General features: G+C 37.4%; 1 protein-coding gene and 1 pseudogene across 1 annotated transcript in view; one reads left to right on the top strand and one right to left on the bottom strand.

Annotated features, from left to right (window-relative positions):
- Positions 1 to 1,465: 1,465 nt before the first annotated feature.
- LOC119529802 lies at positions 1,466 to 1,850 on the bottom strand (annotated as a pseudogene).
- Positions 1,851 to 21,840: 19,990 nt separating this feature from the next.
- The window catches only part of METTL14 (methyltransferase like 14), a 42,023-nt gene continuing 39,310 nt past the window's right edge, over positions 21,841 to 24,553 (top strand). The window contains exon 1 of the mRNA XM_037830551.1: positions 21,841 to 22,032. Within this exon, the coding sequence (XP_037686479.1) occupies positions 21,967 to 22,032 (66 nt within the window). The 5' untranslated portion in view covers positions 21,841 to 21,966. The remainder of the gene's footprint in view (positions 22,033 to 24,553) is intronic.

Here is a 24,553-nt window from a genome sequence, read left to right on the forward strand (position 1 = left end):
AATGAACAGTTAAAGAAAATTTGAGATAAAAACATTAGGTTAAAATGTTAGGTTTAAAATTTTAGCAGTTGGATTTAAGATACAGAAGGTAAAAGCACATTGGGAATTTTTAGGAAAGACCCCCAAGTTCTGCTTTCACAACTACTACAACATTCTAAAGGAATAATTCTGGGCTGCTATAATGTCTTCCCTGCCAGTGTAAACCATTGTTTCATGGTTTCATGGAAGAAACAAGATAGTAAGTCACAAAAATGTTTTTTTTTAACTTTATCAAAGAATTAAAAAACAGACAATAAAAAAACACATTCCAAACAAAACAAAACAAAACAAAGGAATAAGAAAAACAAATAACCTAAAATAACTACAATGCCTCCAACATGTTCCTAATCTGCCATCTTGGATCCCCCACATAAATGGTTTTAAAATAAGACTCTTACCATTCAAAATAAAATAAAAACTTACATGTTATCCATCAAATCACTAAAAAATTTTATCAAAATATTGACCAAACAGGGAAGCCAGATCACCATTTAAGTTTCCTGACTGCCTAAAAGCATAGGGAACACGTTACCTACAAGGGAAGGAGACCTGAGGTTGAGTCCTGGCTCTGCCCTAACTTGCAGGGTGAGGTTGGACAGGACTTTAGCCTCCACGGGGTTTGCCTTACTCCATATAGAGTTGAGGTGGATGTGGGTTAGATGGCCCACATCTAACTTTATTTCCCCATAAGGCAGACCTTACGAGACCTTTCAACTAAAAGAATCTATCAGCTTCAGACCACATTTTGAACAGACATGTAAGCTGGTAAAAGAAATGGGTTGAGAAACAGACAGTGGAGTATTTTCTCCCTTTTGTACTATCATTCAGTTCTAGGAAATCTTTGCCCCAAACTTTCACCTAATGGCTGGTACTATTTAAGGGCAGGCAAACGGGGCATTCAGCAATGACATTTTTAATTAAAATGTAAAGGGGCCATGTCAAATATTGGGTAGAAAAGCAAAAAGAAAAGCACTACCACATTACTACAAGCAGTCAGAATTTCTTGCCTCTGAAATTCAAGAGCCATCAATCTGTTTGGGAAAATGCTGAGGGAGATGCACAATTCAAGCCATTTGATAGAGATCTATCTGTAATCCTACCACTAAGGCAACTTCAGTGAAGCTGGTTCTAACAGAAAGGATGCAAGAGAGTTAAGTGTACAGTAGGATTTTTTTTCTTTATAAAACAGAAATATGATCCAAAGAGAGTAATGGCTTCTCATTTTTCATCCTCTAAAAGGAATACAAATATCACTTCTGGAATGCAACATACTGGCCTCATTTTCAAAATGTATTACTTTATTTCCCCGTAAGGCAGACTATACATATACCTTGAGAATGTGACAGTCACATTATTTCTTTAGTAAGCCCCAAGTCTTCCAGGAGAATCAATCTCTGGAGTTTCTTGAAGGAGTTGTCCAGGAGTGTCAAATATTAAAGCTTTCTCCACAGCCACAAGCTCCTTTGATGTTTGGGTTATTGAACACAAACCCACTGAATAATTTGTCGTCTACGTAGTCCATTTCTGTTCCTAAAAGTGTTAGCTGTGCTTTCTTTTCAATGAACACTCTGACTTCATCTGGAACAACTTCTTCATCAGAATCTCCTTTTGCATTTATGTAATCTGGAGTATAAGAAAGGCCATTCAATCCCTGATTCAGACACCAACTTTCACACCTACATGTTCAGGCTTAGTTTTAAGAAGCTGTTTTATATTGTTTACTGCTGAAGTTATCAGGTTTGACAGAGGCCCTGGGACAGCTTCCTCTTGCTCACAGCCCCAACAGTGGACTAGACTAACGAAGCCGACATCTTGGCCTTCTAGGTGCTCCATTGTCTCTGGCTGGAGTTCAGTCACCTCAGCCTCTCTCCATTGACACAGTGGATGCGTTTTTGACCTAGGGGTTGAATTTTAATTGTATAGTCTCTTTCATTTCATTGATCAGCTTTGTCAGATTTTTGTATGATTTTTAATCCCTTCAAAGAAATAAGGTTTGTTATTATTAATCATCTCTACTGACTTCTTCTTTTGTAGTTCATTGATTTTTCCTTATTTGTCTTATGCCCACCCTTCTTGTTTCTATGTTTATTGTGTTGTTTCTTGCTCTAGTGCCTTGAGTTTAATACTTGCTTTATTTACTATCAGTATTTATTTCTTGTTTTCTGATAAATGTATTTAAAATAATTCATTCAAATTTAAAGTATTTATTAATTTCCCTCATTTTTTCTTTTTCTCTTTATTAATCCAAGAGTCAATAATTATTTTTGATTCTTAGATTTATGGAATTACTTTCAATCTCCCTTTTGGTATTTATTTTTAATTAAACTGTATAATGATAACATAATCTGCATTGCATGGATTCTTTGAAATACATGACATTTTCTTTGTTACTTAATTTATGGTTGATTTTTGTGGATGTTCCATATGTGTTTGTAAGGAATATGTATTGCCTGCTGAAGACAATATAGCTTCATCTATTAATTTGAGTTTATTAACCATGTGATGCAAATTTTGTATGATTTTGATTATTTTTATTACTGGCTTGTTCTATCAGTTTTTAGAGGAATTGGTTAAAATCTCCAATTTCAATTGATTTACTGATTTCTCCCCATAGTTCTTTCCATTGCCTTGTATCTCTCAAAGCTGTATTGTTTGTGGCTAAAATGTTCACATCATTACAGTTTATTGATATATTATTATTTCAAGATTATTTTTAACATTAAATTCTGTTTTACTATCACAGCAATTAAAAAAGTTTTTTTTTAATTTTAGGGCTGCAAGTTCATATTTGCCTTTTTTTTGGCTTTGCATACAACATTTCTATACATATTTGAGAAGGATTATTGAAATTTTTTCACATAAAACTACTGGGGGTCTTGCTTACTAACACCTTAAGGTCTACATTTTAAGTGTATAGCTTCATAGATACAGGTGAGAAAAACTGTGATTCTGAGCCAGTATGCAATCTACATCTTCCAACAGGTTCCAAATGGTAGCTCAGTTTCTGATTTAGAAGCTCTAAGGAATCAAGACGCTCAAAAAGAAGATGGGGGAAAAAGGGAGTTAATTGTGTTTTAAACTGCCTGCCATACTTTTTTCTTCATTTTGAAAGCTAAATATTGTTATTTTTTCTTTATTGTCCCTTCCCAAAACCCATGGGGTTAGGTTTATGTTTCTGTGATAAATTAGTTAAGCTTATCTATATAAGTATTTCTTGCCCCACACAAGGAGCACCTGTTCCTCTCTGTTCTGCTCCAGCCCTTCAATATCTCCATGTTGATATCTGGCATTTTTCTTCTGAATTAGAATGGGTACATTTATATTTTTCTTTCCTGTCCCTTTTCTTAAGTCAATGCTAATTACACATAAAAAAATTACTAACTTATTGCCCATCCTTTTATGTAAAAACACAGTTTGCTGTTTTCTCTAGAATTTGTCTCTCTTTTTATGGAGTATTTCCTCTGAGAGTGTTTCAGAGAAGTTTTGGGGGTGATAAATTTTTTGGCTCCTTGTATTATTGATATTATCTTTATTTCACCCAGGTAAATGTAGTTTACCTAGATATAAAAACGTAGGTCAAAGCTACTTTTAAAAAATCTTTAGAAAATGTTACTCCATTTTCTTTTCATATTCAAAGTTACTGATGAAAAGACTGCTGTCAATCTGATTCTTGTTTCTTTGTAGGGGAAAAGCCCTATTTCTCAGAAATCTTGTAAAACTTTGCATTGTCTTTAGTGTTGCAATCCAGGCTTTACTATTCCTTTTCCCCACCCTCCACTGCACTATCCACCAGGCAATCTGCCTCTCTAGAAACCTCCCAGAACCTTCACCAGTGGGCACTGCTCTTTTCCAATTACTGTTTCCTTCTGCTATAATTATAAAGCCCAAGAGTTGGAGTGAAGGGGATGGAGGGCAGGAATGTGTACTCAAGGGATGACCAGAATGCCTACCTCTGCCTACCACACCATTCATGGTCTGGGATTGAGCTGATGCCAGTCTTTTCCCCAGCCCATTATGTTATTCTGCCCTGAAAAGATAATGGGCTGTGAAATGATTGATCAGAACAATATGAGAGAGAAAAAAGAGCAACACTTCTTCCATCTTACCTCCATTCCCGATGCCTGGCTTTCTATGGTCGTAGACTGTCACTCCTTGCTACCATCTCCTTCCCTCACTCCTCATCCCCTTTCCATCTCAGACAGCTTTTGTCTCTCTAAAGATGTAGATGCAGCCTAAGAAAGTAACTCTTATAAATACCCTCAGATGATGCTGAGACACTGAGAAGTATTTAACTTTGGAGTATAAAGCTTATTTACTCATGATTAAGCAGAAAATAATTAGGCTAAGGAAAATGGGAGAAAAGCACAGGAGAGAATGAATGAGACCGAGACAGAATGAAAAGAGAGAGAAAGACCAAGATTCTGGGTAGGAAGTTCTCACAGTGAGGTTCTAAGCATGTACCTCCTGTAAATTTACCATCTACATGTATGAAGGGAACAGGTGGACTTCATGGGTCTATCTTTATGAAGAGCTATAAAGTATCATTGGAAGGGCAATGACTGGACAAGCTACTTTTGATAGCTATTCCCTGGCTCAGGTCCAAGGTTCCTAAATTATCAGAGAACAAGGTCCAATCCTTAACCTCTTAGACAGTGTAAGATGAGGAAGAAACTCACAAAAAATAAAAGGGAGAACAGAATACAAGCCATCTGGAGGAAAGTTACAGTGTATCAGTCCAAATGGCAATGCTACCTCAGGGCCTCTGAAGAGAGTGCCAAACAGATGAGGAGCAGGATGTGTCTTCAATTGAAAGCAAAACAGATGACCAGTGATCTGGTGATTTAGGGTCCATGAGGCCATTACTGTAGCAACATCAGAGGAGGGAGGCTGCTAAAAGGGTCCAAAGTAGACTAAGATTGAGAACACATCTAAGAGACATCTTGGATACCTCTTGATCCTAAAAAAATTTAGAGGCTAGGATCCCATGATTCTGCTGGTAAAATTGAATCAGAACATTAGTCTAGTATTATTTTTGCTACAACATTATTTAACCACTACAATTGTTCTACCCTACTACTCTCTCTCTCATACCAATCTACTTGGTTCTTTCAGTTTGGAAAGGCTTATAGAATTTCTGATTAAACTATTGATGTCCAGCATTCATCAGCTTACATGCTAGACTACGCACACATGCATATATACACACACACATACAATCTTACTATTATCTATCCTTGAGAAAACGCATCAAAAATATATTTCTTTATATAATAAAAGAATGTTCATGGATGAAAACTAGCCAAATAGAGATGAAAATGATAAACCTCATTATATCCCTTTAGTGGTATACTAAAGTGTGGCATAATCTCTGTTAGTCTTTTCTAGCCACCACCAAAAATTTAACATAGCAAATTGGTTTCTTTTTCAGTCTTAATATTAAAAGCTCATGGGAATGGTTTCAGATTTCACATTGCAACTAAGCTTCAAGAAATTACCATAGGTTTTATTTCCATATAGTATCAAAGAAGAATATCCACAATTATCTGAAGCAGATATTAAAATTTTAAAGATCTAAATCTCTTTCCAAACTATATTTGTGTGAGGACAGAATGACTTCATCTACTTCAACCAAAACAACATATCTCAGCTGAATGCAGAAAAAGATATGAGTATCCAGCCATTTAAAAATAAGTCAAAAAAAAAAAAAAAAAAAAAACAAAAAACACACACACACACACACACACACAAAATAAATAAGTCAAGACATTAAACAGATTTGAAAAAAATATAAAACAATGCCACTCTTTTAAAAAAAACTTTTGTTTTGGAAAATACAGTGTGCTGGTTTGGATGTATTATATCCCCCACAAAAGCCATCATCTTTTTTTTTTTTAAATTCAATTTTATTGAGACACATTCACATACCATACAATCATCCAAAGTGTAAAATCAGTTGTTCCCAGTACCATCATATGGTTTTGCATTCATCACCCCAATCTTTTTTTGAACATTTTCCTTGTTCCAGAAAAAGTGAAAATAAGAATAAAAAAAAAAAAGTAAAAAATAAAAAAAAATTTAAAAAAACAAGGAAAAAAATATGTAGTGCCCCCTTGAGGAGCCTGTGGAGAATGCAGGGGTATTGGACTACCCCACCTCGATGGTTGCTAACATGACCACAGACATAGGGGACTGGTGGTTTGATGGGTTGAGACCTCTACCATAGGTTTTACCCTTGGGAAGACGGTTGCTGCAAAGGAGAGGCTAGGCCTCCCTATAATTGTGCCTAAGAGCCTCCTCCTGAATGCCTCTTTGTTGCTCAGATGTGGCCCTCTTGCTCTAGCTAAGCCAACTTGAAAGGTGAAATCACTGCCCTCCCCACTATGTGGGATCAGACACCCAGGGGAGTGAATCTCCCTGGCAACGTGGAATATGACTCCCGGGGAGGAATGTAGACCTGGCATCCTGGGACGGAGAACATCTTCTTGACCAAAAGGGGGATGTGAAAGGCAATGAAATAAGCTTCAGTGGCAGAGAGATTCCAAAAGGAGCCGAGAGGTCACTCTGGTGGGCACTCTTATGCACACTTTAGACAACTCTTTTTAGGTTCCAAAGAATTGGGGTAGCTGGTGGTGGATACCTGAAACTATCAAACTACAACCCAGAACCCATGAATCTCGAAGACAGTTGTATAAAAATGTAGCTTATGAGGGGTGACAATGGGATTGGGAAAGCCATAAGGACCACACTCCACTTTGTCTAGTTTATGGATGGATGAGTAGAAAAATAGGGGAAGGAAACAAACAGACAAAGGTACCCAGTGTTCTTTTTTACTTCAATTGTTCTTTTTCACTTTAATTATTATTCTTGTTATTTTTGTGTGTGTGCTAATGAAGGTGTCAAGGATTGATTTAGGTGAGGAATGTACAACTATGTAATGGTACTGTAAACAATCGAAAGTACGATTTGTTTTGTATGACTGCGTGGTATGTGAATATATCTCAATAAAATGAAGATAAAAAAAAAAACTCAGTGAAATATAATAAGAAATTTGGTTACTTTAAAAAGTTGGGTTATATGTAATTTTTACTTTTTCTCATTGAAACTTTTATATGTTTTCCAAATTTTATTTAAGGAGCATATATTTGTGTTGTAATCAGAAAATAAACAATAAACATTATTTTTACTGTTATCTCTAAAAAAAAAAAAAATTAGTATTGTTGATATTCTACCTTTGCATCATGCTCTTAAATGGCTTGGCATGGCACCATTACCAATGTTATCTGTATATGAAATTTTGATATTTTGTTCACCATGGACTTTTTGCATTACTTTTGATTTTTTAAAACCTTGCATTCAAATACTATTTCCTGAGTTTTTTGGTGCCCCTTAAATTTGGGGTCCAAGGCAAATGCCTCACTATCCTTCCCTGCTTTAAAACCTGAAGCACACTTTTTCACTTTAATTATTATTCTGGTTATTTTTGTGCGTGTGGTAATGAGGGTGTTGGGGATTGATTTTGGTGATGAATGTACAACTATGTAACAGTACTGTGAACAATCGAATGTATGATTTGTTTTATATGACTGTGTGGTATGTGAATATATCTCAATAAAATGAATATTTAAAAAAAAAAAAAAAAAACAAGGAAAAAAATATGTAGTGCCCCTTTGAGGAGCCTGTGGAGAATGCAGGGGTATTGGACTACCCCACCTCGATGGTTGCTAACATGACCACAGACATAGGGGACTGGTGGTTTGATGGGTTGAGCCCTCTACCATAGGTTTTACCCTTGGGAAGACGGTTGCTGCAAAGGAGAGGCTAGACCTCCCTATAATTGTGCCTAAGAGCCTCCTCCCGAATGCCTCTTTGTTGCTCAGATGTGGCCCTGTCTCTCTAGCTAAGCCAACTTGAAAGGTGAAATCACTGCCCTCCCCACTACGTGGGATCAGACACCCAGGGGAGTGAATCTCCCTGGCAACGTGGAATATGACTCCCGGGGAGGAATGTAGACCCGGCATCGTGGGACGGAGAACATCTTCTTGACCAAAAGGGGGATGTGAAAGGAAATGAAATAAGCTTCAGTGGCAGAGAGATTCCAAAAGGAGCTGAGAGGTCACTCTGGTGGGCACTCTTACACACAATTTAGACAACCCTTTTTAGGTTCTAAAGAATTGGGGTAGCTGGTGGTGGATACCTGAAACTATCAAACTACAACCCAGAACCCGTGAATCTCAAGACAATTGTATAAAAATGTAGCTTATGGGGGTGACAATGGGATTGGGAAAGCCGTAAGGACCACACTCCACTTTGTCTAGTTTATGGATGGATGAATAGAAAAATAGGGGAAGGAAACAAACAAACAAACAGACAAAGGTACCCAGTGTTCTTTTTTACTTCAATTGTTCTTTTTCACTCTAATTATTATTATTGTTATTTTTGTGTGTGTGCTAATGAAGGTGTCAGGGATTGATTTAGGTGATGAATATACAACTATGTAATGGTACTGTGAACAATCGAATGTACGATTTGTTTTGTATGACTGCGTGGTATGTGAATATATCTCAATAAAATGAAGATTAAAAAAAAAAAAAGAACACCCAAATCATTCCCCCCACCTCCCACCCTATTTTTTATTTATTTTTTTGTCCCCATTTTTTTACTCATCCATCCACATCCTGGATAAAGAGCGTGTGATCCACAAGGCTTTCACAATCACACTGTCACCCCTTGTCAGCTACATTGCTGTACAATCATCTTCAAGAGTCAAGGCTGCTGAGTTGCAGTTTGATAGTTTCAGGTATTTACTTCTAGCTATTCCAGTACATTAAAACCTAAAAAGGTTTATTTCTATAGTGCATAAGAATGCCCACAGAGTGACCTCTCAGCTCCATTTGGAATCTCTCAGCCACTGAAACTTTCTTTTGTTTCATTTTGCATCCCCTTTTTGGTCAAGAAGATGTTCTCAATTCTATGGTGTCAGGTCCAGATTCATCTCCAGGAGTCATATATCATGTTGCCAGGGAGATTTATACCCTTGGGCCATTGAGTTCACCCACTGAGTTGGCTTAGCTAGAGAAAGAGGGCCACATTTGAACAACAAAGAGGTATTCAGGGGGAGATTCTTAGGCACAGTTATAAGCACGTTTAGCCTCTCCTTTGCAGTAACAAGCTTCATAAGGGTAAGTCCTTGGCATATCAAACCACCAGTCCTCAATGTTTGTGAGAACATCAGCAACAATCCAGGTGAGGAACCCAACACTTCTGCATTTCCCCCCAGCTCCTCAGGGGGCCCTGCATATCTATTTTTATTCTCTGTCCAAATTACTTTGGGATGTGTCTCTATTTCTAACTTACGCAAACCTACCAGGTCTCACTTTCTATTAAAATTTCCATATATTTAAGCCATGATCTTTTAATCCAATGTTCTTGGGTGGAAACTTTTGATTGAAAGTTTCCATGGAGATGTGACCCACTCAATTGTGGGTGAGAACTCTGACTGAATTATTTCCATACAGGTGTGGACCCTGCCCATTCAGGGTGGGTCTTGATTGTTCATTGGTCTACCTAAGAGAGCTCAAGAGCCAACACAGATGCTGATGCTTGGAGATGTTTGGAGATGCTGACAGAAGGATGTTTGGAGATGTTAAGCTAAGAGATGAAGTCCAGTTTGCTCCAGAGAAGCCAAGAGATGACCCCCAGATGCTTAGAGAGAAATACCCTGGGAGAAAGAAGCAAGGATGCACAAAAGCTGAGAGAGATGCTGAAACACAACCCGGGACCAGCAGATGCCAGCCACATGCCTCCCCAGCTGACAGAGGTATTCCAGATTCCAACAGCCTTTCTTCAGTAATGGTATCCTCTTGCTGATGCCTTAGTTTGGACATATTTATGGCTGTAGAACTGTAAATTTGTAGCCAGATAAACCCCCCTTATAAAAGCCCACCCATTTCTGGTATTTTGCATAACTGCAACATTAGCAAACTGGAACAGATTTTGGTACCAGGGAAGTGGGGTGCTGCTGAGTTTGCAAATACCAAATATGTTGGAATGGCTTTTTAAATGGATAATGGGAAGATTCTGGAAGAATGTGAGGAGCTTGACAGAAAAGGCTTAGATTGCTTTGAAGAGACTGTTGGTAGAAATATGAACTCTAAAGATACTTCCAATGAGGCCTTAAACAGGAATGATGAATGTGGCATTGCCAACTGGAAGAAAGGTGATCCTTGTTTTAAAGTGGCAGACAATTTGGCAAAATTGAGTCCTAGTGTCAGATAGAAGGCAGAATTTCAAAGCAATGAGCTGGGATACTTAGCTGAAGAGATCTCCAAACTAAGTGTGGAACATGCAGCCTGGCTTTTCCTTGCAGCTTATAGTAAAATGCGAAAGGAAAGAGATAAGCTGAAAACTGAACTTTTGGCCACAAAGCAACCAGGAATTGAATGTCTGGAAAATGAATCCCCAGAGGCTACAGCCTGAGGATTTAATGAAACCTGGAAACAGTCAGCCATTTCAGTACAAGCCAGGATTGGTGATGGAGTTATCCAGGAAGGATTTGTGGAAAGTCCTATTGCCTGATGGTTTTTACCACTGTACACTGCATGCCAAGCCAACAAATTTTTTTTGCCATATCTGTATAGACAGAACCACTGCCAGTCTGGACTAAAAGGGATGAAAAAATGATAGATTGAAGTAAAAATTTCTCCAGAGAAGGCAGAACCATGAAGTCAAGGTCTGAAGCCAAGAAATCTTGGGCAAGAAGAATAGAGCAACCCATGCACATGAAAGGGTGAGTTTGTCGTGGAGGCAGAGGACAGGCCTTCTATCTCAATGCTTAAGAAGAGTGCTGCCACCCCAGTCCTCAGAGAAGTTGGAGCACATTCCCTGGAGATTGGGGAGAGCCTGGCCAGCACCCCACTTTTCTACAGGGGTTGAGCATGTGCCCCGGAGATGGTGCACACCCCAGTGTTTGAAGAGGGTGGGGCTGTGAAGAAGGTGGTCTCCCCAGTGCGTGGATATTTTGGAGCACTCACCACAGCATTTGGAGAGAAAAAGGCCACCATGACTGCCCTTAGAAAGTGTTGGACTCCTGTTCTCTCAAGTCCCAAGGATAAAACATCATTCTGTAGATGATTCTCAGACTTTGAAACCTAATGAAGTATGCCCTGAGGGTTTTCAGAACTCTTTTGGTCTGGTTACCCCTGTCTTCCTCCCAATTTCTCCCTATGGCAATGGAAATTTTCATCCTATGACTGTCCCTTCTATGTATATTGGCAGCAGATAACTTGTTCTGAGTTTCACAGGTCCACAGCCAGAGAAGAATTTTGCTTTAGGACAATGGCAATGCCTGTAACTGATTTTGATAACACTTGTACTTATCTATTGTTACTGAATAATTTAGGCTTTTTTGATATTGTGATGGAATGACTGTATTTTGTAGATAGAAAGAGCATGTGTTTTTGGGGTCCAGAGGGTGGAATGTGCCAGTGGATATATTATGCCCCCACAAAAGCCATGATCTTTTAATCCAGTCTTAGGTGGAAACTTTTGATTTAATGTTTCCATGGAGATGTGACCCACTCAACTGTGGGTGAGAACCCTGACTAAATTATTTCCCTGGAAGGGTAGACCCCACCCATTCAGGGTGGGTTTTGATTAGTTCACTGGTCTACTTAAGAGGGCTCAAGAGAAGAGTTTGAAGACAGTCTGTTCTGACAGCAATCCTATTAATAGCAACACCCTATATGAATATCCTTGTGGCTGTTTTGGCACATATAAAAACATTTCATACAAATTTTTTTAATCTGATTACAGAGGAAGTATTTGCAATGAAAATTTAGCATCGGAATTAAGAAATGCTGTAAGTGTAAAATACATACCAGATTTTGAAAACTTTATATGAAAGAAATAATGTAGGATATCTCATTGATACTTTTTTACATTGATTACATGTTGAAATAACATTTTTGATACATTAGGTTGAATAAAATATATTATTAAAATTTAAAAAAAAGAGAGAGAGAACTCAAGAGCCAACACAGATGCTGATGCTTAGAGATGCTTGGAGATGCAGCCAGAAAGACATTTGGAGATGCTAAGCTAAGAGATGAAGTCCAGAGTTTGCCCCAGAGAAGCTAAGAGAGGACCCTCAGACTCTAAGAGAGAAACACCCTGGGAGAAAGAAGCAAGGATGCACAGGAGCTAAAACACAACCCAGGACCAGCAAACACCAGCCATGTGCCTTCCCAGCTGACAGAGGTGTTCTGGACACCATTGCCCTTTCTTCAGTGAAGGTATCTTCTTGTTGATGCCTAAGTTTGGACATGTTTATGACCATAGAACTGTAAATTTGCAGCCAAATAAACCTCTTTTATAAAAGCCAATCCATTTCTGGTATTTTGCATAATGGCAGCATTAGAAAACTGGAACATATAGTTGCTTTTCATAAAGATATGTTAACAAATAATGAGATAATTAGTTATTTTAAATGAATTAATATTTCACATTTTTCTCAGTTTTATTTTCTAATATTATAAACAGTGATAGATATAATCCAAATAAATATAAATTTAGCTCTTTGATGTATTCAGTTTTTAAGAGTGTGTGGGGTCCCCAAACAAAATGTTTGAGAACCATTAAGTTTTTTCATTACTTCTGAATTCATGAGTAAATGATTAAACAAATTGGGGTAAATTTGTTTACAGTAGTATGGAACACTACTGTATTAGTTTCCTGTGCTGCTCTAACAAACTAGCACAAACTTGGTGGCTTAAAACAACTGAAATTTATTCTCTCACAGTTCTGGAAGCCAGAAGTACAAAATCAAAGTTTTGGCAGGGCCACATTCCCTCCAGAGACTGCAGGAGAGATTCTGTTCCTTGCCTCTTCCAGTTCCTGGAGATTGCTGGCATTATTTGGCTTGAGGATGCCTCACTCCATTCTCTGTCTCCATCCTCACATTACCTCTCTGTGTCTCTGTGTCACCATGTGTCTCTTTTCTGTGGATCTCTTGTTACTGGATTTAGGGCCAACCAGGTAATTCAGGATAATCTCATCTCAAGATCCTTAATTACTTCTGCAGAGACCTTTTTTCTGAAAAAGGTTAACATTCACAGATTCCACAGTAAGGAGATGAACATATCTTTTTGGGGCCATCATTCAATCCAGTACAACTACTCAGCAAGAAAAAGAAATGAGCTATTGATAAACATAATGACCTGGATGAATCTCTAGGGAATCACGGTGAGTGAAAAAAGCTAATTCCAAAAGGTTACCTGCTGTATGATTTCATTTATATAACATTCTTGAAATGACAAAATTATGGAAACTGAGAACAGATTAGTGGTTGATAGGGTTAAGGAGAGGGTGGGCATGGGAGAGAAATGAGTGTGGCCATAAAAGGACAACAGAGGTCTATGTGGTGATGGAGATGTTCTGTATTTTGACAGTATCAATGTCAATAACCTGGCTGTGATACTGTACTATAGTTTTGCCATGTTTTACTATGTTACCATCACCTAGTAGGTGGTTGCTATGCTACATTTATTATGGTTTATAAATGATTTACAATGTTACATTACATTGGGTGAAACTGGGTAAAGGGTACATGGGATCTCTCTGTATTATTTCTTACAAGTGCATGTGAAGGTGAGGAAAATTGGTCGTGTAACCCTAAACTTCCTCAACCACTTTGAAGGACTAAAACAGTTGTGAATTAAGAGTTTGGAGGAGAAAATTTTTGGAAATAGCCATTGTTGTGCTGTGAGCCCACTCCTCCTCTCAAGAGGGAGTGGTAGATGGTTTTGTCTCATGACTCTGAATCAAGAGGAAGATATAAGGAGACCCTTGGGCAAATTTAAGGTTTGGGAGACATAGAAGTGTTTACTCCCATTTGGAAAATCTAAAGAGCTAGAGGATAGCTGGCTAATATAATATTGTTATATTCTGCAGGAATATCAGCAGAATTAAATATAAGAAACTAAAATAATTTTTAGTATTTTTTTATCCAAAGTTCTTGAGTAATAGCTTTCTTTATAACAATTTTTAAAAATAGTACAAAGTTCACTAGTACTTTGTGAATTCTGAGAACATCTCTTCTACTGTTTTTATTTGGTTATAAAAATAAAAAAAAGGGAAAAATATATAAAAAAAAAAACCCAAACCACACCATACCATACCCTTTACACCACCACCACCTGCCCGATTATTTACATATTTTTGTCATTATTTTATTATTCATTTGCCCATACACTGGTTAAACAGAGTGACAGTCACCAGGTTTTCACTATCACACAGTTACATGATAAAAGCTATATAGTTATACAATTATGATCAAGAATCAAGTCTACTGGATTATCATTCAACAGATTCAGGTATTTCCTTCTAGCTATTCTAATACACTAGAAACTAAAAAGGTTTATCTATACAGTGCATAAGAACAATCTCCAAATTGAACTCTCAACTCTATTTGAGATCTCTCAGCCACTGAAGATCTATTTTGTTTCATTTCTTTTCCCCCTTTTGATCAAGTTGGCATTCTCAGACCCATGATGCCAGGGCCGGGCTCAACCCTGGGAGTCCTGTCCCTTGTTGCCTGGGAGATTTACAACCCTGGGAGTCATGCCCCACGTAGGCCAAAGGGTAGTAAGTTTATTTGCAGAGTTGTCTGAGAGAAAGAGGCCACATTTGAATGTTCAACAAAAGAAGTTGTCTGGGGGTAACTCTTAGGCATAATTATTAGTAGGCTTAGCTTCCCCTTTGCAGGAATAAGTTTCATAAGGCAAGCCCCAAGAACGAGGGCTTGACTTATTAAATTGGAATTCCCTAATGCTTGTGGGAATATCAGCAGAATTAAATTTTAAGCTCATATTTTGATTCCTAAACAGAGACTGAGGCTTAAAATAACCAAGTAACTCTAATACCTAAGAGTAACCAGAAAAAGCATAAGGACTGCATAATTTTTCATGCAGAAGCAGGGGAAAAACCAGTTCAAAGAAAGGGTAGAGGAAGAAAAAAATTAATTTGCTTTATGATTGTACACTATGAGTCCCGCTGCTTCAATTTTCTAAATATAAGTTAATCTTCCAATATACCTTGATCAAATTTTTTCCTAATTATGCTATTAGCATATATATATATACATACATATTTGCGTTATATATATGTCTATATAACACACACACACAGAAGCTTGTACATTTTTTCAGTATGAATATAGTATCAGTTTTCAGCAACTACCAATCTAGACTTAGATATGGATGTGGGAGAGTTGCTACATCATAATACCATTTCCGGTGTTCCTGTCTTAGTTTATTTACTGAGCAGAAACATAGTACAACAAATGTGGAACCATATGTTTCAGCTTGAGAAAAGTCTTGCTTTTTGCAATGTTCAGGCTTAAGAAGAATAGAAAATTGATTACAGTTGGAAATTTAAATTGCAATCCAACTCTTACGAGGATCAGAAAATGTCTAATTTTTTCCTTCCTTCAGTAAGATTTCCAAGAAGTGGCCAATTTTGTTTCTCTGCTAAATTTCACCAGACTCAATATACTTTGGTTTATTATACATTTGACCCAGAAATGGATGGGAGAGAAAAATAGTGAAGTAGGTAATTCAAATCAGAGGGAATTTTGAATAATCAATGGCTAGTGAACAATAATTCTGTTTCACTCCTCAGTCATCTGACATTAAATGTCCAGAGGAGACTGCTGGGAAGCCCAGAGCACAGGGTGACTCCAGCAATTTTGTTTGGATACATTTGGTCATAATCTAAAACAGATTTAGCATGTGAGCTAATTTGGTTTCAATATCTTTTTTTTTGGAGCATATATCAAGGTTTGCCTTTTTATATTCATTTGTAACAATTCTTTGGAGCAAAAATTGCATTATTTACATTGGCTACAATAATAGCCATATGTTTTAAAGAATGCATACAACTAAATCCATTTTTATGGTAGTTTGGTATAAAGAAACTAAAATAATTTTTAGTATTTTTTTATCCAAAGTTCTTGAGTAATAGCTTTCTTTATAACAATTTTTAAAAATAGTACAAAATTCACTAGTACTTTGTAAATTCTGAGAACATCTCTTCTGTTTTCATTTGGTTATAAAATGACATATTTAAAATTCCAAATAGATCATTTTAAAAAGCAGCACTTGATGATCTTGTACTTTCAATCTCTCTTTGAATGCAGGTTTTATTTGTGATTCATGACTGAAAGCACTTTCTTTTTCAAATTATTTTTACCATGTCAAATTTAGCTTGGGGAGTGAGACAATACTCAACTTGAAAGCAAAATATGAGTTGTAAAATCAAACAAATAAAAAATGGTATCAAAGCATAAGGCTGTTAATTAGTTTGAATGAGCTACATCACAAAATTGTACTTTCTTTAAAATCCAGAGTAAGCCCCAAGAAGTATTTCTTAAACAATTTCATTTCTTATGTGATTATGGTAAACTTTCTTAGAATGATTCCTATATGCTTTTATATATATAGATATTTCAGTAATCTTGATAAGTTTTTAACTCAACATTTTCTGTAATGCATAGAGTGATCTGTTGAAGAAAATTAATTATAAAAGAGATAAAGTTAAAAAGATGAAAGAAATTAAAAAGGGGATAACATACTTTAATTTTGAAGGGATATTTCTTTTACTAAACCATTCTACCAATCTTTAAAATAGTTGGTTTATGAGTGCTTTTTAAATATGAGTCATTTTACAAGGAATATTCCAGGATTCATATAAAAAGTTTTATAGAAAATATGCATTTCTTCCTAACTATCTATAGGTATTTTTAAACCTCTTAATTTTCTCTCCTCAATGGCTTAAATGCTTTAAAAATGTAATAACATTTTTTTAAAAAAACTATCACAATGTTATATAAAAGAAATTCAGAGATTAGTCCACTTGCTGGAAGAGCATTTCCCTTAATCCAGACTTTGTTGTAGTTACCTTTGAAACAGTTATTGAGGTCTGGTCTTAAAGTATAATTGATATCAATAACATTTACACGGCATTGGCAAAAGCCACAAGTCTTATCTTTGTCTTGCCCCCTTCCTTTTTCTATAAATCAATTTAGGAAAAAAAAATTTCCTTCTTTTTATCTTTTCCTTTGCCCTTTACTTGCTTATTTGGGTCTTTTAGTCCATGAATGGATACAATTTGTAACTGCTTTTCTGTCCCCTCTTCATACTGCTTCAGTTTATGCTATACAACTCTATGTTATTTTTCTGATTTTTCTCTAGCTGTCATGGGAAATTACCTTGATAGAGCAGTGGCCTCCAGTACATTACCCATCAAGCTATACCAAAGGTCACCGAACAGAAAAGCCCACTGACAAAATGAAGATGCTCAAACCACACAGTTTATTAAATCAGCTTACAGCATACAACCTGAAGGAAGAGGAAGGAGATGGGGTTTTATCAGCCTTAGGATTGAGTGCATGTGGTAGAACCAGACTACCTGAATCCTTAGTAGCACAATGTTCATATGTACTGTCTCTCCCTCTGCTGCAAAACAGCACTTTCCACTGGGGATTTGGTTAGGAGGGCAGACTGAAGTTTGAAAAGGAGGTCCACAGACAGAAGGGACCTGTGACCAAAGACACACACTTGCTGTATATAGGAAATGCAAGGCATGTATGCCTGGCCACAGCTGTAGCTTACCAGTTAGCCTGCCAACAGCTAACAGAATATCTCAGCATTTCTTAGGTAGAACACGTGGGTCCAGAATAAGACTACAGATAGCTGGTATAGGTGTGACAAGGTTGTCAGGTCAGAGCTGCCATGACGGTGATTTGGTCTTTCCATCCATAAGTAGGACTCATTCACTCTGTCACACATTCTGTTTAGTCTATCTAGCATTAACACATTTTTAGGTTATTAGCTTACTTTGTATCTACATGTAACACATCTTATGAACTCTGCCTATGTCTCACAAGCTACTTTCTTACTCATTATCTGTCCTTAACATATCCTATGTTCCATTCATCTCATTCTTGTGCTCTATAGAACTGAATTTTCTCAAGTAAATAGCAAACTTACATTGCATTAGTCAGCATTTAAATATTTTCTTCTCTCTATTCAGTTAAATGTAGTGACATTACTTATAATGTCTTCAGGTTATTTTTTTTTTTCCACCTTGACTTTCTCAGTTTTCTCCCAATTTTGGTCATTTTGAAAAGACAACAGGGCTGTGCAGATTCCTAAAATAAATCAAACTTATCCAATTCTTCACAACACTTTTCCATTTGATATTGATGTGCAATCTGTGAAATATATGTCTTCCTGCCTTATATTTTAGGAATTTAATGCTTTTAAATGTACATTTTTTGTGTGTACAATCCCAATACCCTTATAAAATATACTATTGACAAGTGACGAGAAAAACATTCTTCACCCCCGTTTCTTATATAGAATATTTACTTACTAGAAAACTTGTTAAACATTCTCTTGTGCCACAACTGTGCTAGACCTTTATGGTCATCCTGTTGAGCACAATAAATGTACAGGTTTGAAAACCACCACTTATAAACAAATTTCCAAGGATGATGTGGAATGCTAACTGGTTCTTGTCTATCTCTTAACAACACGGCTGCTCACCACCAGTCTTTCCAACAAAGCTCAAAAAAGTTAGAGTTGGTAACCAGTATATATCTATTAAGTTTCTATTCTTTACGAGACATTGAGAAAAAGCAGACATTATCAGCAGATTTTTTACATTTCATTTTCACTATGTGTTTTCATGAAACTTTCTACTTACAAAATCTATCTTTTCAAAAGTAATGTTGGAGTCTATTGCTTTATTCTAGGAGGCTTCTCTCTTATTCAATTCAAATTCCTAAAAAGTATACAAAAATTGGCATGTTTGGAGGAAAAGTGAGAAAAATTTTAATATACCTAGAAGATTGTGTACATAAAAGAGAATAGTTGGAAATGAGGCTGGGCAGGGAGGCAGAGGACTGTTTCAAAATCTCAGTGGTTTAGCCTAGACCTGTGCTGCAAAATATGGTAGCCAATAGCCAAGAATGGCTAATTAAATTTAAATTAAAATAAAAGTAAAACTTCAGTTCCTCAGCTGTACTAGTCACATTTCAAGGGCTCAGTAGGCACAAGTGACTAGTGACTACCATATTGATTACTGTAGATAGAACACTTCTGTCATCATAGAAAGTTCTATTATACAGTGCTGCCCCTAGACATAGGAAAAGATGAAAAAATTTTGAGAAGAGTTTGAGATGATAAAATTATTTCTCATACACTTCTGGAAATGGGTAGGCCAAGTAGTATACGGATCAGGTTATAGATCATCTGCAAGTTGTGGTTGTGAAAATGAAGAGTGGTGTGTGCTGTGTGTCTCTAAGCGGTGGGGGTGGAATAACAGAGTAGATCTGGAGGCTGAGGGAGATGTGGAGTGCCTCTTTATTTGGGAAAATGGGTGAAAATTAATGACATTCAGATGTAGGAAATGCTGGAAAAGAGGAACTGGCTTTTTTTTTTTTTTTTGAAAAGGCTGGTGGTAGAAGATGAATTTAGGTTTTTTCCATGTTAAATTTGAGATTCTGGGAGACATCCTAAGAATATGTGCAATAAGCATTTTTATATATAGGTTTGTAGTAGTCATTCTCAAGGAACTTTTGGGGAGAAGTACAAATTGTTAAGTAGATCTCTAATTAGTTTCTAGAATTAGTGCCTAGAAGTGAAACAATTTCTTCAAAGAGTGTGAATTATATGTGGGGTTATTTCAAATTTCTTCTCCTTTCTATCCCCCTGCCTCCTACTACCTAGTGGCCCTTATGTGGCTATAATAAGCAGATATTACTGATGGGCATGTACCGTACTCTTCAGGCATGCTCGTGTGGGAAAAAATGGTTTAGAACCACTGGCCCGGCATTTTAAAATTCAATGATTAGGAGACAGATTTCAAGTTACACCTCCTTCTTTGTGAAAACTTTAATTACCCCTGCCCCAACACTGCCAGATTCTGATGGCTTTGTAAATACCTTATCATAGTACACATTTGCATATTTTTAAGTCCAGGATCCAGTCAGGAAATCAGAAATCATTTGCAGTACTCTAAACTAACAGCATTTACTATGGAGAATTGGCTACCCAGGTGATGAAGGCTAGGGGCAAAAAAGGGAAAGTTGAGATTAAAACAGAAATTTCTAACTGCCAGAAGTAGCTATGAGTCCTAGAGTTGATGGAACAGAGGGTGGAGGTGGTATTATCAGAGTCCCAGAGGACACTCATTGCTGTGCATACCCCATGGGGGTGGGAAAATGGGAGGTACCATAACCAAAAAGGGGCTGTTTGTAGCTGGTTCTGGTACTTTGTAAAGGACACAGCCATTCCCAGTGATACAAGAAGAAAGAGTAAGGGAAGTTAATAGGTTCTCCCTATCTTTCACCTTCTGAAGGTGCTTGTGCTTCCTCTAGGCAGAATCTTGATAGAAAGCCATCTAACAAAGTAGTCTGGGAAATGTAGGCTTTAGTTTCCCAGTCCCACCATCATCCCAGATCAGAATTGGGGGTGAGTATGGGGCTCGAAGACCATAGGCAAATAACTTGCACAGCCTCTTACTAGAAAAACAAATACACACACACAAATGCCTACTCGCCGTAGACAGAAATCTCCATAAAGAAAATTGGCTTGTTTGGTTTTTGGTCTTTGATAGACTCTAGGGTCTGATACAATGTTTGCAATATAAAACGCTCAGTAAGTATCAGTAAGTATTGGAGTGAACAAATGCCTATTCTCACTCATTGGTAAATAGTTGAAATCAGTATTCAACCTAAATTAGAAGGTAAAGTAATGCAACTGATTTTCAAAACCTACTTTAAGCCATACCTACAAATTAGTATTGCCTTTTACAGGAGAGGACCTTGGAAATTTATACACTTTTCAAAGTGTTGCCGTTACTCGAGAGGTTTTTGGAACTCCTCTTTTGAAGCTGCCTTTCAGAAGTACTTCTCGAAAAACACATGATCATCAGCAGAATATAATCTTGCCCACTTTTACCCAATTCCAACCAGGTAATTTCAGTAAGCTGCTATTTATTTTTGTATGCCACGGTTAGTTTTGGCTAAGAAAAAAGTACAACCACAAACATGCCTTCCTGTAGCCTCTCGCCTTTCGACATAAACCAAAGTACACTTTACAATCGCTCACCCACTTCCCTAAAGGAAAGATTCCATAAAATGAGTTATGGTAAAACAGTTAAGTTCTCAAAGACCAGTGAGGTTTGGGAAAGCACGGGCAGAGGCAGTAGTTATCCCCGCCAGAAGGGAAAATAGCAAAAATCTTATTAACAGTAAACGCTCCCATTGCGCTATTTGTCGCGCGCTGTTTATTCTTGCAACCTACACAACTCTCGAAGGTATGCACTTTTACTCTCATTTTACAAATGAAAAAACTGAGGCTCGCGGAGGTAATTAGCCTAAGTCACTCGCCTACTGATACACCAGGGTTCAAATCTAAGCAATCTGGCTCGAGTTTGTGCTCTTAGTAAAAAACAGACATTTAGCAATTTTTTAAAAAATCAGAAAGGGTAACTCGGGAATTAATGGAAAAAGGAAACCAACAAAACATCCCACACAGTTCGGACTCCAACGACTACGACCCGAGGGAGACGATAGCCTTCAGACACGCGTCTTGGTCACCTCCGCGGGGCGGGGGGAGGGCAGTCCTCATCTCATTGGGCCATTTCCAAGCGATGTCAAATCGCAGGACCCAGGAGGCGGGACTTCCGGGCTCGACTAAGCCAATCCCGGCAGAGCCGGAAATCCCTATTGATGAAGGGCTAAGGATACCCGCCCTCCGGAAGCTCCCGGCGAATGTAGTGTTTTATTGACTCGGAAGGAAAAGTGAGAGGCATTTCATCAGCTTATTGCCAAGTTTTCGGGTAGTGGAAAACAGGCGTTGGGACATGGACAGCCGCTTGCAGGAGATCCGGGAGCGGCAGAAGCTACGGCGACAGCTCCTCGCGCAGCAGGTCGGCGGCCAGGGATGGCCAGTGCCGGGAGGGATCATGAATGCGCGTGCGCGGCCGCCCTCTCCCCTTCTACTTTCCTTCTCTGTCGGTTCCCCACTTGTCCCTGCCCAGATTTTCCCGGTTCCGCGATCCTGATCCCCGATTCTCCCCCTCTTTTCTCACAACTTCCGCGGTGCCCTGAAATTTTTCCAGTTAACGCCGCGGTCAGTGTCGTGGTACTAAACCAAACGCCACGACTGGTCTTGAGCAGCGCTTATTGAATGCCCGCCAAGTGTCTGGCACCGTGCTTGATGGTGGGGATTCAAAGCTTTGTCTTTGTAAATAAATTACCACAGTTCACGCTAGGAAAAGTGATCTATTACCCCTAAATTTCTCTTCACTGTTTAAATTGTTTTCCATGACTTGTCTTTTTTCGGGATAGGCACCTAATTCCTGAGATTGTAAACCCACCAAATGGTTTATTTCCTTTGGGATTATCTCCTCTAAAAGACTGCATTGGACGTAGTCTAAATATAAACTTTATATTCTGCATTTTGCGTATTACAAATCCATGGTACTATGTACAGTATTGTCATCATCACCCACAACTAATACTTGAATTCTTCCTCTGTATCAGCCACAGCAACCTCCTGAAATAGATGGTGGTAATATCCTCACTTATTAAGTAGTGAAACGGAGGTTCCAGAGGTTAAGTAATTTTGCCTCAGGTCACTCAGATCTCGGCAAAGAGATTAGCGCAGATTTGTCCCTCCAAAGCTTTTCTTCAAAACCAGTCTGCTTCACTGCTTCTTGTGTATGAGTAAGTTAACCCTTGCTGATTAGTAGAATACACAAACAGAAAACCCACATGGTACACATCTCTACTTAGAGGCTATGTTTTCCATTCTACTGTTCAGATAGATAAGTAAAAGTCATGCAGAAAAAGCTCATAGACTTTAATGAAGAATTTGACTTGTATTTCTTAGTTAAAAATCTTGATTTTAGTTATGGGAAATCTGAAACCTATCCTCAGTTATGAACTGATAAAAAGATTGATGGTATAGTGTTTAAAATGTGAGAATTTGGAATCAGATATTCCTGTCCCTCTTAGCAGTATGATCTTAGGCAAATCAGGTATCCTTTCAATGCCTTCTTTTTCCCAACTTTAAAAATCTTGTTTCTTCAAAAATGCTCAATAGCTAGCTCCTTTTTGCCACCAAGGAAAGTTCTTAGTCCTTAATTTTGAATTCAAACTTCTAAAAGATTTAGCTCAAAATATATTCAAATAACAAATATTTGTTGAGTCTCTTACTATGTGCCAGGGACTTGAGTAGGCCTTGGCAATTCAACTATGAATAATAGATTGTCCCTACTCTCCAAGAGTTTACATAGTGCACAAAATTTAATAATGGCTGCCATTTATTAAGTCCTTTCTAACTATGTGCCAGACTCTCTGCTAAGATTTTTTACATATATTATCTTGATCCTACAAGTTATATGTGATCTGCATTTTATAGATGAAGAAACTAAAGCTCTAAGAATTTGAGTAACTTGCCCAAGGCTGTAAAGCTGGTAAGTGTGTTAGCTGGGATTTTAATTTAGGCCTTTCCATGCTCTTTTCTCTAGCTACCTCCTGAAAACCAGTCTTCTAATTGGATATGAACCATTCCATTTACATAAGGATGACTTACAATAATCAACAACAAACTTCTACTTTACTAACTTATTTCAGCCTTTCTTTTGCTCATTTTTCTCCATATGAACAAGGCCGACTAGTTTATTATTCTCCAGAACTTGATTTGTGTAAATACTTAGTGATTTTTTTTAAGAAGCCCTTGTCCTCCTTCCTTTTGGAATTCCATCTCTCCTTCATGGCCCAGCTAAGGTCAGAACTTAATGACAAAATCTATCCTGACCCCTGGTTTAGGCTCTTTCTCCTTTGAACCTTCATTGTACTTACTGTCTAGCCCACTATTATATGTTATTTATTAATTGTCATATAGAATATAAACAGCTTGAGTGCAGAGTCTTTGCATTTAACTTCCATTGGGTTAAACTTACCATACCCCAACACTGTTTCTGGCACAAACTAAGCTTTTTAAGAAACATTTATCAATTAATGAAATATCAGAATTTCATTATACTCATATGTACAAATTCCTTGATTTGCTTTTGTCTGCTATATGAGAACATTGGAGGCAGTTAGTAGGCTTGGGCCATGATAGTAGTAATTGATGCTACCACCACCAATTTACACCTGCTTTTTATTTAACTTGTATCTGCAAACTTGATCTCAAAGTAGCTTTGTTTAAAAAAATATGTTACATGCCTTCAAAAGATACCAAAACTGTCATGATAATTCAAATATATATTTAGTGCTGGCATAATGGAAAATCTTTTTTTGACTTGATCGATCCAGTCATTCCACAATTAAAAAGAAAAATGTTGGCATATGAGAAGACGATTACAATTTTGTAATTTTGATTTAAAGCTTTTCTCCTATAATACAATGTGTCCTAGTCCAGGATTCATTCAGCACATA

The sequence above is a fragment of the Choloepus didactylus genome, chromosome 3 (genome assembly GCF_015220235.1).
Source record: "Choloepus didactylus isolate mChoDid1 chromosome 3, mChoDid1.pri, whole genome shotgun sequence".
Classification (NCBI taxonomy): Eukaryota; Metazoa; Chordata; class Mammalia; order Pilosa; family Megalonychidae; genus Choloepus; species Choloepus didactylus.